The sequence below is a fragment of the Oenanthe melanoleuca genome, chromosome 3 (assembly GCF_029582105.1).
Source record: "Oenanthe melanoleuca isolate GR-GAL-2019-014 chromosome 3, OMel1.0, whole genome shotgun sequence".
NCBI classification, from domain to species: domain Eukaryota; kingdom Metazoa; phylum Chordata; class Aves; order Passeriformes; family Muscicapidae; genus Oenanthe; species Oenanthe melanoleuca.
Window position 1 is genome coordinate 61482907 of NC_079336.1, and position 19128 is coordinate 61502034.

Here is a 19128-nt window from a genome sequence, read left to right on the forward strand (position 1 = left end):
AAGAGGATACAGATAAAAGCCCTAAAAATAATGCTAATGATAAAAGATGTATCTGGAATTGAATTCAATTGTGTAAGTACAATCATCTACAGTATAAGCAGAGCAGAAATTCACTCTGCTGGGCAAAGAGCCAAATACCCAACTCCCACTGAGAAATCACTTGGGATGGGGCATCAGCCTTTCTTGGGCACTTTGAAGAACTTTTGACTAGTTTAGAAGCTGGACTTGGTAAATGGGTCACGTGCTGGGTTCCCACTGGCATCAGAGGAAGCCCAGTTCTGTGCAGGGAGACTTGGATGTCTCTGACTGTACTCTGCTGACTGAAAGACCTCCTTTGGTTTTCCTTAGCTTTGGACTGGGCTTGTGTTTCTGCTCTTGACAATCTGTAGGGAACTAGTCATAGAGCAAGACCCTTCCCATAATAATTAGTAACTGCCTGAAAAAAGTAGCTATGGGCATACTGGGATGTCTGCTGAGACAGTGTTTGTTTCTGTATTTATTACAGCCAGCAGGTAAGAGTAGAAGCAATACAGAGGAGCATGAGCAGTTTTAATCTTGTATGGAAGGGGGAATTCAAAAACTGAAAATGAAGGAAATGCAGATCTGTAGCACGATTTATTCAGGGCACAAAGCAGTGTAATTAAACATTTGCTGGTGAAATGTTCTTCTGCATGAATGTTCAGGCCAGGCAGGGCAGGGCTTTGATCAGCCTGATCTAGTTGAAGGTGTTCCTGTCCATGCTGGATTTGACCAGACCTTTATGACCCACACTTGGAAAGCTAGAAACAGTCATATGTGAAATATGCTCCTCTCAGGCCATGTTCCCCCAACAGAGAGAAGGGCAGTTTTATCAAAGCTTGACTAAAGCAACATGGAAAGTAGGAGGTGCCTTGGTTTGATGCTGCTCTTGTTTTTAATGCTGTTGTGCTGGTGAAGCTGGTCACCAGTCCCAGTGTCAGAGGCAAAGCTGTCTGATAAATCTGTTTTGGTTATCAATTCCTGGGATCAGAACTTGCTGACAAATCTTTCTAGAAGCAAGATGATCGCTGTTCAGAAGTAATTTATACTTGAGCTGTACCACCTGGATTAGTCTGCAGGAATCAGCTCTTTCCATCTGTGTGTGCTTTTAATTCTCTGAAAACTCACGTTGAAAATGTGAAGATATATTCTTTTCATCTGATTATTAGACCCAAGTGAATTTCAAGCAGTTTTATTTTAGTTGTAATGTAATTTAATGTAATATTTTAAAACCTCATATGAATACTGCTTTTATTATTCTTTTTGATTGCTTCTCCTGGTAGCAAAATAGTACTTACTGTATTTGACTATTCAAATATGAATAGATGTTTATTAATAGATGTTTATTAATAGACAACTTCTGGATGTTATCTCTCTAGGCAAATTTATAAATGGAGGGACAGGTATATATGTGTATACAAGTATATTCACATGCAGACAGGAGGTATGGTCTTATGTATATATAAGTTGTATGTATCTACTTGGTTCCACAGTAATTTTGTCTCTTCTGAGACAATACCTCATTTATGTTGATTTGACAGGTATAGAAAACATTTGTCAACCAACCTTTTCTTGTCATGTGTGCAAACAGTAATATTAGAAAGCCATACTGATCAGATATCTTTCCTAGTGCTATCAACATTATTTTCTTTTTTTCTTTTTTATTTCAGGAAATTATTTGCCAGAAGAATAATGTAAGTATGATGTATTGATTTCAGTTGAATTATAAACATTTCAAACTTCTGTTTCATTTAATGTTGTTTATATTCTGTTTTCCACTTGAATAATTTAGCACTCTCCTACTGTATTTTACAGAGTTAGATGTAGAGTTCTGGAAATTCTAGCAGCAAATCTGAGGATATCACTTGGTTGCTAGGTACCAGGCTCACTTCTTACCTTGTCTCTATCAGTGGTATTTTCTCTGCTGCCTTTACTTGTCTGTCATACTATCTCATACCCATTTGAATTTGTCATTTTATCTTTTTCTTGTTGTTGCCTTTTTCTGTACAGTGTTCTTAAATTTTTTTTTTTTTTTTTTTAAATACTCTATTAGAAATGTATGTGCATGTATCTACGTATATATATATGTATGTTTATATAGATGTATGAGTGTATATATATGTGTAATACATTTATAAAGAGAGTATTTATTTCTAGAAGTTGAGTCCTGGAGCCTGTTAGTCCAAGTGCAGTGCAGATCCTGGTGGTCTGAGTGCCAGTCATTACTAAACATCATTTTTTCTGCACCTTGGCGTCCCTTTGGTTTCTGAGGCTGACCTTCCAAGTCTCCCTTCCCTTTTTCCCTCCCAAGTTCAAGGGAGGCAGACTTGTGGCTGGCAGAGCACTGCTTTTTCACTGTGGTTTGTTCTGGAGCAGCAGGGCCAGTCATGTCAGAATATATAACTGGCATGTTGAGTTGTTCTTGGCTTCCCTTCATGACTTACTGGTAGCCACATTTGCTAAGATATAATTTCATAGAGGCTAGTCAGTGTTGTGCTGATACCCTAAGGTGCTATGTGCATGCTCTACAATTCCATGTATTTGACTGGAATTTTCTAGAGGGGCTTATGAAGTATTTAATTTCAGAAATTGGCTAGGTTTTATTTTCCTCAGTGTCATAAAAACCACAGCATTCCTGATTTTACTTCTTTATTTTACATATTTTGCCAGTATGAAATATGACTCCCTGAATAAGATGCAGTCTTTTCTCTTCTTGGAGTTTCTAAAGATGGCTTCAAAACTAGTGCAAGCTTTGGTCTAATGCTGCATTTTAAATTAGAGTGTTTTTGGTTTTTTTTTTTTTGGTAAAAAACCAAAAAAGCAAAGAGGTTTCCCTATAGAGTTTCTGTATAGCTCTTAACCAAAGAGTGCTTTTCAGACACTCACAGAAGGCTGTGAAGGATGTGCTAGACTAGAAATCTCTCGCCTTTCTCTAATGAAAGTGGAAGAAATGATCAGTTAGGCCTTTTACATCAAATGAAAAGAGAACAGTAAGGCCTTTCTTGTAAATGAATGTATTACATTCTGTGTTTTTGTTCTGGTGGCCCAGGACCTAGGGAAAATGATGTGTGACTAATGTAATGTTCCTGGGAGGGTAGGGGAAAGAGTTCTCTTAGCAGGAAACCAGCAGGAGATGACTGGTACAAAAGAATAAAGGGGAGATGTCATCTTGTCCTGCTTTTAAATGACAGTCCCGAAGCTCAAGGAGAGGTATGATAACTTGGCCTTTGTCTGTTTCAGTAAGGACTGTTCTGTTTTCTATTTAAATTTGGATAGGTGGCTGTGACACTGTCATTTATCACTTTTAGAAATGCTTCACTGTATGCCAGAAAAAGAATGTGTTCCTTGAAAGTCTCAGATGTTTTCAAGCACACCCACATAACATCTTTTTGGGAAGGAAGTATTTTCCCTGGGATTAGAACAGGGAAGTCAGTGAAATGGTTGTAGCCGCTCCTTTGTCTCATTTTTCCTCATTTTTTCAGTATGATGTCAGCCAAATTACCTGGAAGTAGACTTGTCACAATATTGGTGCATGCCTAACTACTGTATAAATACCCACTTCATAAAAATCTTGTTTCTTCATAAATTATAAGATTCTTGGATAAATGGGTATGATGGAGTGTCTGTTCTAGAGAAGCCATGTCTCTGATGCCCACCCTTACCAAAAATAGTCATGTGAGGTTACTGATATGAAAAAATAATGAAATTCACATATGGATAAACAAAGAATTCAGTCTTGCTGTTCTAGGACATGTTTTTAATAGCATACAAACATCAGCCCTATCAGGATCATGGTATCCTTGGCACCAGGGGATTAAAAAGGTTTGCAAAACAAGTGTGTGTTTATCTATATATATCTGCCAAACTGAAATGCCTTGTGTTTGCTTTTCCTAACCCTAAAAATAAGTGGGATTAAAAAAAAAATTGTGTTGCTGACTGTTTTGTTCTTCTGACTGGATTTTTGTGCTTCCTAATAATAGTCAATACAATGTTGCATAGCAAGGATAAGCTGCCTGGAGCCTGTCTGGGCAGAGCAGTACAAGATAACGTTGGTTTATTTCCTGTTATATGTGGGTTTATAGCTATTTAGTTGGACCTTTTCCAAATGTTCCAGTAATACCAAAACCATCTATTTTTTCAGGGGGTGATACCTTAACAGGAGGTAGTTACTTTGCTGGTTGAAAGCTTAAGTTTAGTTTTTGCTGTTATCTGATTTTTGAGGTCCATCAAGCAGCAGGGGCATTCTAGAAATTACCAGTAAAGAGTTTCAGTCATAAGATGTTGCTATAAAGGTTATGGTTCATTCCTAGTTTTAATTTCATTATAATTCTCCACGGTTTAAATTCTACCGCCTATGTAAGAAAGTTACAGGTCCATTCAATTTTTTAAAAATTTGACTTCTTGCTGAATGTGGGTGTTTAATATGCATATATTCTACATGTGGCTTAAACCCCATTGTGGTAAGTTACACTCTGACACAGTGAACACCTTTCCATTCAGGCTGCTTGCTGGCACCAGGTTGGAGTAGTAGATAGCCTCAGGGGCTGCCTGGGGTATGAGACTGCAGTATAGCTCCTGGCCTATCAGAAGGGCCCTTGGAGGCAATGGGAATTGTTCCCTTGGGGCAGCTGACTTGTAGGTATTAGCTATTTAAACAGCAGGGTTAGTGTTGTATGGCTGGGCACCCTTAGTAGTGTTTTGCTTTTCTAACACGTGAAGGGATCAGATTGTAGTGATAGCACAAAGGGCAATGGCTTCAAGCTCAAAGAGCTTGAAAATCTCTGTTTAGATTAGGTATTAGGAAGAAATTATGTACTGTGAGGGTGGTGGGGCACTGGAACAGGTTGCCCAGAGAAGCTGTGAATGCCTGATCCCTGGAAGTGTTCAAGCCCAGGTTGGATGGAGCTCTGAGCAACTGGTCTAGTAGAAGGTGTCCCTGCCCACAACACAGATGTTGGAACTGGATGACCTTTAAGGTCCCTTCCAACCCAAACTGTTCTATAGCTTTATGATTGCAATTTTTACTGGTTTTCCACAGCCTTTCCTAATTGTCTCTTGTTTATTGTGTAGCTTGAGAGACAGTTTGGTGTAGTGCTCCTTCAGTGTGAGTGGGAGAACTCATCCAGTTCTGAGATCCCCAGTGCAAGGGAGACATGGAGCTCCTGGAGCAGGTCCAGCACAGGGCAGCAAAGATGATGAAAGGACTGGAGCATCTCTTAGGAGGAAAGGCTGAGGGAGTTGGGCCTGTTCAGCTCTAGAAGAGACAGCTGAGAGGGGACCTCATCAATGTCTATAAGTATCTGAAGGGAGGGTGTCAAGAAGATAGAGCCAGGCTCTTTTCAATGGTGCCAAGGACTAGAACAAGAGGCAATGTGCAGACACTGATGCACAGGAAATTCAACCTGAATAGAAGGAAAAACTTTACTGTGCAAGTGACCAAGCACCAGAACAGATTGCCCACAGAAATTGCAGAGTCTCCCTGACTGGAGATATTCCAGAACTGTCTGGACACAGTGCTGTGCCATGTGTTCTAGGATGACCAGCTTGAGTGGGGAGGTTGGATCCGATGCCCAATGTGGTCTTCCAACCTGACCCGTTCTGTGACTCTGGATGAGGCATTCTGGAGGCATGTGGAAGCTCAGAATTTCCATGTAGCTCCTGTAAAAAGACTGTAGCATAGGGTCTGTTTAACTGTTCGTTTCTTTCACCATGGAAATAGGGGTAAATATTTTTAATACTCTTCATCCAGCCAACAAGAGATTTGTGGCCAATTTGATTTTTGATATACAAGTATGTAAAAATGCCATGTAGCCTTCAGTAAATATTTAGCTGAAAATGATAACTGTGGTATTTATTATTCATGATGCAACACTATTTCTTGCTTATTCTTTAATTTTTTAAATTCTTGACTAATATATTTGATACATACTTTCCTAGGAAAAAGTTGGTAACTTTTTTCCCTATGTAAACATGATGAAAGGACCATATAGGCTGATTTTTAACAAGCATTTAGGATGTAGCATGGCTGCAATAGAATGCTGTTGCTGGGTATATAAAGAAAGAATATATTCTCAAAAAAAAGAAGTATTTGATAGAGGAGATCCAGTCTTCGTGCTTCAGTTTATTCGAGGCATGAGGCTTACTTAAGTTCCTTTTCAAATCAGTAGTAAGGCTATCATTCATGTGAGTGGGGTTCAAAGTAAACCCAAACTGAGTCTGCATTCATTAAAACATCAGCACAAGTTGATTTACTGTGTGTTTTGGGGATGGAGGGAATAGATTTAATAACTTAGTTTATGATTTTGCCATCTGCTACACATAATACCACGTGCAGTTAGAGAACTACCTTAAAAATTTCCCCAGAAGAATTGAAATGAAGGCAGATATTTCTCAAAAGGATGAGTGGGAGAAATAGAAAAAAGCTCTCTTAATTAGAAGAGTGTCAGCAGGAAGAACAGTTCCTACTGTGAGAGATACTGGCTATTTTTATTACCTCAGCTGATGTTTTTTTCTTTTATTAAAGTTACATTGGATGCTGACCTGAAGCTTTGGCAAGTGGGTGAGGTTCTACTAGATTCTCCCATCCATGGCTAAAGTATCATGGTTTTGGTTTGGAGGATCTCTGTTTTCTTGGACAGTTCTTGTCTTTGAAGGCAGTTTTCTTCTGTTTGTGGATATTTGACTGCTAAATGATGCCAACAGAGCATGATAGTAAAGAGCCTTAGGGATTTGAAAGGATTGTGCATCACTGACTCTCTGCAATTTTTCAGAGTTTTCTCCTACTTTTTGAAGAAAAAGTCAAGGTATGAGAATTAATTGGCCAGAACTCAAATGTTCCTTTGTCTAGAACCATCTCTTTTTAATCTGTGCAACTTTCAGAAAAAAAATCTTTTGTATTACATCAGATTTATTTTTGAGGGAGAGATTAGCGTTTATCTTATTTCATTATGTTCTTTCTAAGAAGACATGGTGTCCCCATTCACGTCCTAAAAGCTGTCCTTTTCACAAGTAGTAGCTCTGTGGAAGAGGGGAATATTGAAAGAAGGGCTGGTTTATATCCTTACTGTGACCATTACAATGTAAGTATATGCTACTGATTTTTATTATCTCTTGAATACAAAAAAGTGCTGTAGTAATTTCTTTCAGAAGCTGAGAAAGGATATTGAAAAAGAAAGATTAATACTCCAGTGGCCACTAGGTCTAGCTAGAAGCAGCCTTGTCTTAAATTCTGTAATTATGGAGCTATTAAGAATGATCTTACATCTCTAACTGAAATTACTCACACTTTGGAATTGTTAAATTTGTCCTCAGTAAATGAGGAAGGGACATTAGAAAAATAGACATCAATTAAAACATTTGCAAAACTTAATTACAGATTCTGTCACTTAGTTGTAAGCACTTAGTGTGTGTAGCTGGCACCAGCCAGCACTTCTGCCTAGTGATTGGTCTGACTGATATGATGAAATGGGCTGACATGGATAGTCTCAGAAAATAACCTGATGTTGCCAGGTACTGAGTGTGCTGGCCCAAGGCTTTCAAAGATATGTATGCTCATATCTCCCAGATAAAAGTAGCTCAGCTGATCTGACAGCTTAGGCCAGGATTACCTGTCTAATGTCCCAACTTCTCGTGCATCAGTCTGAGCAACAGTAACTATCATCTAACTCTGTAGGCAGACTCAAAGCCTGTCCCAGCCCCAGGTGTTTTCAGTAATGCCTTGCAACATACAACTCTGGTGCCCTTCCATCCCTTTGTAAGTTTCACTAGTGTAATTTGGGCTTTTAAACCTTAAATAGTGAAGGTTTTATAAAAAAAAAGAGTTGCAAAATTAAACTTGCAGCAGCTGATCTTGATTGGAGGGGTCTATTCCCACCCACTTTTGAAGTCCCTGAATTTAACCATGTTTTTTAAAGGGTGTTGATGTAACAGAATATTACAATTGTATTTAAAATGCTGCTCCTTCAAAAATATACTGGTTTTATTGAAAGGCTTCTATCTGTTACTTTCACTATACATGATATGGTGAGTCATAAGAATGGATCAAAGTAAAACAATTTTTTCTTGTGTGCTTAACAGACTTAGAGTATAGGGGGAAATCAGGGTCAGAAAAAAATACTAGATTTTGTGGGATCGGAGTTGGGATGGAGTATTACCGGGCAAATTTAAATCAAACAAATAAATATATTTAAGCTTCTAAGTCTAGTAATATGCACTAACTGAAAATGTAAAGCAAACTGTGAGCAGATGGGAAGTGTGTGTCAGAAAGACCACCTGATCCTTTCTGACTTACGTTAGCTTTGCTTATATTTTGACAAAAAAAAAATGAGAAAGAAGTGTAAGTTGCCAAGACAGGTTGCATCACCTGATGAATGAGGAAAGAAGCAAGTCACACACTCTGCTTTGGGGAAAATGGTTGAGAGTTGTCTGACATTTAGAGTAGCTCCACAACTGCTTCCCCCTCAGCTTGGTCCCCCTGGGCTCCCACCCTAGTCATAGCCCAAATGCAGCTGGAGTCAGGCTCTTTGCAATTAGAATCTGTGATGGTGACACAACATATTTCTCTACAGTAGGGGACTGTATACTTTGCTATACAAAAGCAGTCTTGCCATCACTGTTATCTTTCTTAAACCACCACCTTTAGTAAATAATATATAACTTTTGATTCTTTATTTTCCTTTTGACGCTAGAGCTACTGCCTGTCTCCTTTGTTAGGTTTAGCTGTTAAATATCCACCTACTGTGCTCTTTACCCAGGGAAGTGAAATTGAGGTCAGTATTTCTCGTGTTTCTTAGCTTTATTGCATGTCTGCTGTTTCTACTTTTTTTTTAAAGTGTATTTCCCAAGGAAATGAAACTTAAGAGCTTGTACTGGTTTTTCATCCTCCGCCTTTGTATCTGCCTGTTTGTCTGTCTGATGAATTTCAGCTGAATTTGAGAGGTTTCATAGGTACAGAGCTCCCACAAAAGATAACTATCTAGGTTAAGTTAAGAAGCAAAGTGATGCCCTGGCTGAGGGAAAGGCTACTGTGTTTTCACACTACTCGTTACTGAATATCAGGGTGGGATTCTACCTTGAGACAATTCCCTGAGATCCCTGGGGGCCCTCTGAACAACTGTAAATGGGTTTATTTTTTTCTCTTTTCTTCCCACAGTTTTTTTTTCTCCTCTTTCACTGTTAAGTTCTTCCCTGTCCACTGCTTCCAAAGACTCTTGAGTCTGCATGTCTTCTGTACCAGGCTCTATATTATTGCCAGCTTTGCTTTCCCCCCTCAGCTGACAGAAAGAACACATACAAACTAACTTTTTCTGGCTGTCTTATTTCACTGAAATAGATATGTACTTCCTACAGAAGGTGCACTCAGGATAAGTTTCTAAGAGCTCATCTTCAGTAATTTATTCAGGCACTTGTCATCTGCAAGAAGAGCAGTTTGCAGATGACCATTTTACAAAGATAAATGTTGAGTTCTGTGAATTTCAAAAGGTGGGAACATCCTTTTTCAGAGCTGATTTTTATTTAAGACCAGAGCATTGGAAACAGCGTGCCAGCGGTCTGAGAAGGTTTTCCTGCAGTCTTGAATTTATTTTCAACACACTGAATAAACATTAGGAAGTAAAATGCTTGTCTCCGGATATCTGCAGCTACTTCACCCTTTTTCTTGACTCTGACTTCCCAACCTTTGTCTCCTTTATCTAGAAAAGGAAAGCTGGAGAATAGTCTGCCTATGTGTAATAGTGGCTCTAATGCCAGTGGCTATGTACCCATCTCTTATAATTGCTGAAACCAGTTCCAGCAAATTCATAATTTTCACTCTCCTTTGACTGTGGGCCTCATTAGATTTTAGCAGGGTAAAAAGTTCATCTATTCACTGTTGAAAGCATGTGATTGCCTTGCATGCTAGGATATTCTTGAATAGAAGTATCCATTCACTTCTCTGTTGCACAGACAACCAGTTTGGGTTCTGGCATCCCACTCCTTAGTTACTTGTTAAAAAAATTTTCATATACTCCCCACTTGTCCAGTTTCCTTTGGAATTACTGCAGTCATGCAGAGATAAGTATTCCCTACCTCTTCAGCAGCAGTAGTTCACAATGGTTGGGGAAAGAAGACTAAAATAACCCTTGTGCAAGGCACTGTATGCAATAATCTTTGAACAACTTCTGTGTTAGTTGTATTCAATTGACCTCATGTAAATGCCTGCACCAATTACTTTTAGATTTTATAGAGTCTGTTGATACCCTTCAGAAGTGCAGTTGGATTGCCTTTATATTGAGGTCTTACAATTTTATGGTATGATGAATTAAATAATAATTCCTGTACTTTTCATAGTCTGTCTCCGATTTGTACACAAACATGTTTACTGACATTCTATTACACATACATTTTACAGATTTGAGTACCTCAATCCTTCCATGTTTTAAAAATATAATAATTCATTTTAAAATGCATATTTTAAGCACACAGCTGGTATTCAAAAACTATTCAGTCACTGCCCTCTCAATGTGTGGAGCTCAGCTAGGCAGGGGAGTTTCTGAAGTGATGTCAGCATTGCTGTATTGGCTTCTGGGAGAGCAGAAGCAGCTGAACAGAAGCTAATTAACCTTGGAAGTAATTTAGGGGTACCAATAATGATGATTCTCAAGAATTGGTTACTTAAGGGTTTTGTTGTTGGGCTGCTGGGCACTTCAGTAGTGGGGTCTGAGCTTTGAGAGATGAATGGAGGAATGCCTCCCAAATTTCTTGGTGCTGTCTCATAGGTAAGACTCTTTAAACCACAAATATTTAGCAACTCTCTCTGCATAAATCTGTACTTACACACATACCACAATCAGCAAACATCTTGCCTCCCTCTTCCTTGGAAGATACTTAACTTTTTTTCCAAGGTATCTGTCATACATTGATATATAAAAATCAATGCAGTTTAGCAATGCTGAGATACTCTCTAAGTGATTGTTCTGAACTACATATGATTTTAAGTCCTATTGAAAATGTTTTCTACATAGTAGGGAATATATTTTGCTTTTTGAATGCAAAACTATTTGAGTCATTTTGCAGTTCAAATGAGGATAAGTTTTCTCTATGGTTTTCCTGTTGTGAGGCAACTAGATTGTGTTACTGTTTCCAGTATCTGTGAGCCAAACTGTTCTGCTTTCTTCTGATCATCTGCCACCTTGAAAAGCAAGTACCTCAGCTTCTTTTGATTCCATCTGCCTCTTCAGGGTGTGGCCTGAGAATTGTTTCACCACTGAGGCAATTTTAAGGTGAACTTGATACTTCTGAAAAGACTGATTTTACAGGAAGCAGATCAGAAATCTGAAAGAATATATTTCACGTGTATATAATATTTGATATGAAAACTGAATTTATGACTCAAAACTTAGTCTTGCTGAAGTAAGCATCAGGTTTCCGTTTGACTTTAACAGGTGGAATTCTGCAGGTAGCATATGCAATTGTTTCATACTTTGGCTTGCCAAGCCTTGACTGCCCTAAATATTGCCCCTTGTTTCCCTGCAGATGTGCACTGGGAACTACATATTTGTTCCTTATATGATAACTCCACATAACAAGGTGTACTGCTGTGATAGCAGCTTCGTGAAGGGACTCACAGAGCTGATGCCTCCTGGTTTTGAGTCTCTGCTTGGGCCCATATGCTTACCCCTGGTGGACCGATTTATTCAGCTCTTGAAGGTGGCACAGGCCAGTTCCAGGTGAGTTGTCCTCTTATACCCCCGTGTAAAGCACAAATATTCCAGCTGGCAAGATAAATGTCAGCCTCTTCTGCCTTCTGTGCAGAAAAACTGGTACTTAACAGTTCAGTTTGACCAAACCCCTGCACTGACACTGCTCTTTCAATCCAAGTTCTGCACCCACACTGCGGGAGAGCAGAAAAACGAGTGCAAGGGACCTGTCCCAAATTGCTGATGTGCAGTTGTTCCTCTCCAGCCAGTATTTCCGGGAGTCCATTCTGAACGACATCAGGAAGGCGCGGACGCTTTACACGGGCAAAGAGCTGGCGGCAGAGCTGGCGAGGATTCGGCAGCGAGTGGATAACGTCGAAGTCTTGTCTGCTGACATTGTGATAAACTTGCTGCTGTCCTACAGAGACATCCAGGTACGAGTTTGGTGCAATAATAAGAATAGTAAATCAAATTATATCCTCACTGAAATTCTTAGTGCATTTTGCGCAGATTTTTTAAATAAACTGTGTGGATAAAGCACACTAGTAAAAATCTGTTATGTCGTCTTCTCTAATGTTTTTATTTTGTTTTGTAGTTTCACTGTTTGCCTTTCCCTAGCAGAAAAGGGTTTTATAACAGTACCTAGAAAGTACAAGACATGTGATCGCTCTTCTCCATCTCAGCACTGCTGTGTGATGAACAGCCTGTAGTAAAAGGCTATGGTGGCATTCTGCAATTGATAGGCAAATGTATTCCTTGTCACCAAAGCTGGTGATGTTTCTTATGGAAACATAAATAGTTCATATGCATTTCAGGTTTCTGAATGATGCTGATAATTGATTGCTTTGTTATCCATACTTTGTACTGCTGCTCCTTAAACATTATGAAGTGGTTTGAGTTTGATTTTTAAACTTTTATTTGTTTTTTAAATATGTCAGTGAGTAAGCTACTTTGAAAAGGGAGCCTTATTTAAAAGAGCCTTGTTTTTGTGGCTTATGCCTACTTCAGAGATTTGAGATGCCTAAATTCAAATGCAGTTAGCTTTGTAATGTCTGCACAATGTGAGCACTGGTATGTGTTCAGCTCCTGGAGCTAACTTTAGTAATGAAACAGATGTATGAAAATTTCCACAGGACTGTTTGAAGCAGCACAGGAGACCAAATTGTGCTTCCCTGCTGAATACTGTGCATATTCCCATCTCTGATTAGTACTAAGCTATTTACAATTTGGGACTGAAGAAAGTGAAATCCGTAAAATTTACAATGGACTGAAAATGCTTCTTAGTATGAAATAATAGCTGCTTAGGTTGAAGAGGAGTTTATATAGGCATACCCCAGTACAGCCACTTAAAACTTTATTATTCCTTTCTTTTGGAAGGATTATGATTCCATTGTGAAATTGGTGAAAACTTTAGAAAAACTGCCCACTTTTGACTTGGCTTCCCACCACCATGTGAGGTTGCATTATGCATTTGCACTAAACAGGTAAGAGTCTACCCTTCCTTCTGCTGTGGAACAGTAAATCAAAATTTCAGATTTTGTAAGGGATGGGTAATCCTGTGTGAAGTTCCCTACTGGAAACTTTATATGCAGTCCTGTGATTTTAACTGAAGCAGCTCTGGGGATTCTAAGCTTTTTTATCTCATACTATCAGATTTTGTTCCTTTTCCTTTAGCATGTTTGATTTGTCTTTCCATGGGTTTGCATTATTTTTTGTTTCAGTACCTAAATTAGAGCAAATAAATACCTAACAATATTTTTCTTCTGTAAAATACACTTTTAACATTGCTGTGTGAGTGACAGTGCTGCATCATTTGTGCTGGCAAAGACATAATCTCATTCAGTTCTGAGTTCTGGTAGTGTCAGGAGACAGAAGCACACCTTTCATCAAATGTCCACAGGATGATTCTATTTATTTATGATGATAGACTAATTTTCATGTTCTCTGATAACACGGGCAAAATGTGATATATAGAGCAACATACACTGCTTCTATGGATTAAATAAAAGCCAAGCCTAGATATTCTTTCTAGGATACTGACGTTTAGGCAAGTGACTAAAATGATATTTTTTCAGAGGAAACTACAGATGTTCTCTGCTCCATTGCTGTTATCACAGTGAACATTTTCCTGTTGTCTTTTAGAGGAGTAGACCAAGTGTCAGCAGGCATTGAAATTGTCAAGTATAAAAAATATCTATAGATGGTTCTGCTTCTCACAGATTTGAATTTTGTAATTCAGGTTCACTGAGGAGGCTTAAAACTGCATATCATGTGAAGGTAATGTCGAAACATGTCACAAGGAATTACTTTAAAAAATAAACCTGGTTTTGAAAGAAAAAAAGAAAGAAAGAGACAAACAAAAAACCTAAGAAAAACAAACCAAAAAAACCCAGCTATCTGACATTTTTTTGTCTGAATAAAATGTCCAGATCCTTTCTTGTGCCTTTATGCCAGGTAAATGAAGTTATAAATACTGTGCCTTTTTTGTTCCCACTTTGACGTAAATATATGAAGTTTTGCAGATTATATAATCCAGCATGTATCTGCACTTCTACAAAGCCTTCACAAGGGTCACTATGTGTTCTTTGGAGTTGGAATATGTTGTTTAGACCTCAAGGTCACATTTTTCTGAAAAAAGTCACTTTTGAAACAGGACTAGTTCATTGAGGCACTAAAAACCTGGAAAACTGCAGCACAATCTTTTCAGGCATATCCTTGTACTTTACTGGTTCTCTGATTCTGAGATGTTGCCTCTGAGAGTATCTGACAAAAGATCTACACAGTTCCTCCAAAGAAGTCTGGATGAGATTTTCCTATTCCTCTCTTCTCCAGACTGACCATTAAACTGGAAGCCATGACAGCCACGAAAACATTCATGCTTTGGTATGCCAATAAGGAATCACTTTGGCTAATTGTAACTTTCTCCTTACTGGGACTATAGGGGATATGTTGTGAGCTGAGGCAGGTCTGGAATACTCTGCACTTCTGAATCTTTGCTGTGAAAAAAAATGTGTCTCTTGCTTCTTATCCAGGTCACTAGTATGGAAGGATGGAGCGGCTCAATTAGTCAGGATTAGTCTGACCTAAATCAAGAAAGTGTGAGGGCATTGATGATGGAAAAGTAAACAGAAATAAAAGTAGGGACCTCTGTCTCTGAAGACCAGCTAAGTGTAAATAATCCATGTTGCAAAACATTGTTTGCTGCACTGGCTTTGTTCTCATTAAATTCCCTAATCTGGATTAGTGATAGTTGATACAAGACGTGGAAGTGTTGAAAAGGGAGTAATTTGATTGTTCAGTACACAAACACGTTAAAATTCTAAACTTTTGATACTGAATGTGTGTGTATCATAACTGTGACTCACCAGGATGTGTCTAATGCTTGCAATTACGTGGTTTATTTGTCTGAAGTACTTCTTTTAATATTGCCTTTTTGGCTTTACTCCTAAACCTTCACTGTCTTGGGAGTTCAATCTGGTTTGTGCTTTTTGAATGTTTTGCTTCACAGTCAAAATGTATATAAAAAGTAAAATCACATACACAAGACTGAATCTTTTTTCCTTGAGAGCATGAATTACAATTTAAGAAATACTAGATATGAAATCAAGGTTCATATTTTTCTATTTTATAAGGAAATAAAACATGATCCTTCTAAGAATTTCCCTGGGGGCTCTTGATGCTGTTTTCAGTGGTTTGCTATAGCTCATGGTTCATGAGAGAGAGGTTATGCTTGGGGGTTTTTATAGAGGTTTCCCATGATATAAAGAAAAGAAAAAAAAAAAAGGAAGAAGGAGATAAGTGTGTATATATAGCATAGTCCATTGTGTCTATCTTTCATTTTATGTGGATGAAGTCATATGCCTGTGTTAAAGAATGATCATGAGAAATTATTTCTTGTTAACTTTGTTGGTTTTTTAATCAAAATTATTATTTTCAACAGGCGAAATCTGCCTGGAGACAGACAGAAAGCTCTAGAAATTATGATTCCCCTTGTAGAGCAGGAAGACCAAGTAGCTTCAGATATGTACTGCCTGGTTGGTCGAATTTACAAGGACATGTTTTTGGAATCTGGGTTCATAGATATAGAAAGCAGGGACAAAGGAACTTTCTGGTGAGTACTGTTTTCCTGGTCTATGTCCTTTTTTTCAGCTTTGGGAAAATATTCCTTGAACAAAAATTGTTTGGTTTTTCTTTCCAAATATTTGGCATCCTTAGGGGATAGACTGAATCTTTTAAACTTCCTTGCTTATTTGTTGAGAATAAGAGATTTATGTCGTTCACACATCTCATTCTGCAAAGTTTTTGAAGTGCCTCAGGGAATTAAGTTTAGGTATAAACTAAACTCATCAGAGTGTATTTTCCTCATTTTTCCAAGCATGAAGTCTCCTGTTTACTGTATTATTCTTAGAAATCTGGGCTAGGGAATAATCAGTTATTAATTGATTGGCATGTTTGGAGTCTGATGAATATGAGCTAGCAAGGCTTGGAGGTTTAACTCACAACCAACATGACTGTTCCAAACTTGCTAACAAAAGTTTTATCACCCCAGCATCATTGTATAGTACAAGCATATTGCAGAGGACTACAGTAGCATCAATAGTCAAAGAAGCACACAATAACTAGTTAATAATAAATAAATAATTTTCCTCATTTTAGAGACAATAATCTTGTGGTTTTTAATGCTTTTGAAATGCACTAGATCACTGTAACATGGAAGAGGTTAGAAAATTAAGGCATGGAATGTCAGCCTAGACTTCTGTCTGGATGAGTTCTTTCTCTGCATCCAGATGAGGATAGAGACAATCTGCATTTATGTGTCCTGTGCATCACATTTTAGCTCTGATCTTGTGCTCATCAGCTGCTTGTTGAAGTAAATGCTTAAAATGGAAAGCTTTCTTCTTTGTCATTTATCACTTGTTTTCAGTAAACTTCAGCTTAGAATTGTCTCTCATAAAAGATAAGATAAATTGTTTGCCAGTTTTGGCCTCAGAAGACAAAATCAGTTTATAACTTCTGGTCATGCTTTACAGTTTGGCAATTCTTACTGGACTTTTAAAAGACGTTGAAATAGCAGGAATGCAACATACTATTGTCATCCCTCCTAGCATAATTTGGATTAAAGAAAAGTTTCATTTCCTGTAAAGTGCAAAGCCTGTAAAAAACTTTCAGGGGTCTTTTGTAAACACAGTGTTTTGCTAATGTCAGGAACATGATAAAAAGAAAAGTGTAGTTCTGTATACAGATTATTACAGACTAAATTAAATATTAATTACTCTTGCAATTGTACATCTCGCTTTCACCTTGTTCATAGTGCCTTATGAACAGATCAACTTTGATAGTGTCCAACATAATGATTGTATGTATAACAGTGGTGAGTTCATGTAGCCATTTTAACCCACTTTGAATAAATGCATCTTAGCAATCATGATAATCATAGATCTGATGATGGGAAGCACTTGCAGACATTCCAGTTTAGGAAAGGACAGAGGCTGATAGCTCCTGCACAGGGTAGGGTGCTGGCCACCCAGCTCCTGAATATTCCCTGAAGTCTCTGGCACGTGAGACCCAGCAGAGAATGCTCTGTGCACCTCCTGCCACAGAACAAGGAGATTTCTGTTGAGTAATTGGAGTTTGGCCGGAAGCTGTGCCGGATGGCCCAGCTCCTTTGGTTTGTACTTTATCCTGGATATTGATTTGAGTTTCTGGTGTTAGTCATGCAGCAGGCTTGCCATGCTGAAAGGTTGACTCATAACTCAGTGAAAAGCTCTGAGAGGAGCAGGCCTACTCTAGTGCTACAGCAGGCCACAGCAGGACAAGGTGTGTGCAGCAGCAATGCCTCCATGGCAGTGCTATGTTATGTTGAGATAAAGGCTATTATCTCACCCTTAGAAAAATAAGGATGTGAGAGAAGTATAGTGAATTGCATGAGATAATAAGTATTTGGCAGCAGAACCAAAGCACTGGTTTTGCAACAGCAATGATGTCAAGGTACTTTGGTTTATTCCAATTTAAAAATCCCCAAACTAACAATGTGCTTTTCTGACAATTAGAAAGCAGAATAAAAGACATCTTTCATATAAATATGAGAGAAAGAGTAATTATTAACTGTCACTTTCTTGTTTCACACCAACAGTGTGAATCAGACTTAGCAAAGCTACCTTTGCTAAAAGGCTTTATTCATATCTTTTCACTGCTACCTCCTAATTCAGTGTCTGCACTGCAACATTTTTCCAAGAGTACAGTCTCTCTTGTATTGGAACAAAAATACTAATTTCCAAGGCTTTTTCTTCTGTCAATCTTTTCTCTCTCCTTTTTGTATTGCTTGACAATTACAGCATAGAAGATCTCTAGGGCAGAAAAGGTGGTCATGTTCCCAACATCACTATGTCTCCAAACAGATAATGCCAGACAGAGGGCTTCTCTTAGATGTATATACTTAGAATCAATGAGTGTTGTCCTGTTAATTGGCAGATTTTAATAGGTTTTTTTTTCCTTTTTTGGTTGGTTTTTTTCTTGTTTGTTTGTTTTCGATTTGTTTTATTTAGTTTAGTTTCGGTTTTAGGTTGGTTGTTTTTTGTGTGTGTATGTGTTGGTTGGAAATTTTTTTAATGAGCCAAAAATATTTTGTATGTACTTTCTTCCTCACTTTTTTGCAACTCTCAGTACAAGAGAAAATTGCAGATGATGAAAGAAAAAGATCTAGTACTCTCTGCTTCTCTTGCTTTTCTTTAGAGGAGTAGGCGCTTGCCTAATGATTAAGTTCTTTGGAGGTGGGCAGCTGAAGTATCAAAAGTATATATGTAGCAGATTGAAGAGAAGCCTGTCTTACAGTTTTGGAGAACAGAGCTTATGATAAGGGATTCAAAGTCATCAATCATTAGAGCAGAAAAACCAACAAACAAACAAATTAAAAACCAGCCATATTTTTGGCCTGGCAGAACAAAAATGCCTTAGCTTTGCTTGCATGTCAAGGCTTGGTCTAGAAGTCAAACCCTTAGGTTTTGCACAGATTGTTTTTCTTCATTATATACTAATCTCACAACCTGTTTAATATTTTTTAATGTATTCTTTTTGTCTGTATTTTTTCATCCTTTAGAAAGTAATGTTGAACTCCATTGCTCTTGCTCTAGTGAGTTGTGTTGTCTGAATCTCTTGTGCTCCCTAACTCACATATAATAGTAGTCTTTGCCTTCTCCCTATGGGGGTGTGAATTTGTGTGCATACACGTGCAACCAAAAGTGTTCTTATTCTGAAGAATAAGTTTACACCACTGTAGATGTCCTGTTGCTGTTGTCACAGCCACTTGCATTGCTGGCATGAGGACAGTGTGTGCTCTGTCCACTTCTTTTAAGATAAGACCAAGCCTAGGTGAGTGCCTCTGCCATTTCTCTTGATAGCTCAATTCCTCTTGAGGAGAATGAAATCTGGTATTGTC

General features: G+C 38.2%; 1 protein-coding gene across 1 annotated transcript in view; it reads left to right on the forward strand.

Moving 5' to 3' along the window:
• MAP3K5 (mitogen-activated protein kinase kinase kinase 5) overlaps positions 1–19128 on the forward strand; it is a 94481-nt gene that overhangs the window by 29216 nt on the left and 46137 nt on the right. Inside the window, exons 3-7 of the mRNA XM_056488900.1 lie at positions 1689–1712; positions 11530–11723; positions 11959–12127; positions 13071–13177; positions 15634–15804. Of these exons, the coding sequence (XP_056344875.1) occupies positions 1689–1712; positions 11530–11723; positions 11959–12127; positions 13071–13177; positions 15634–15804 (665 nt within the window). The remainder of the gene's footprint in view (positions 1–1688; positions 1713–11529; positions 11724–11958; positions 12128–13070; positions 13178–15633; positions 15805–19128) is intronic.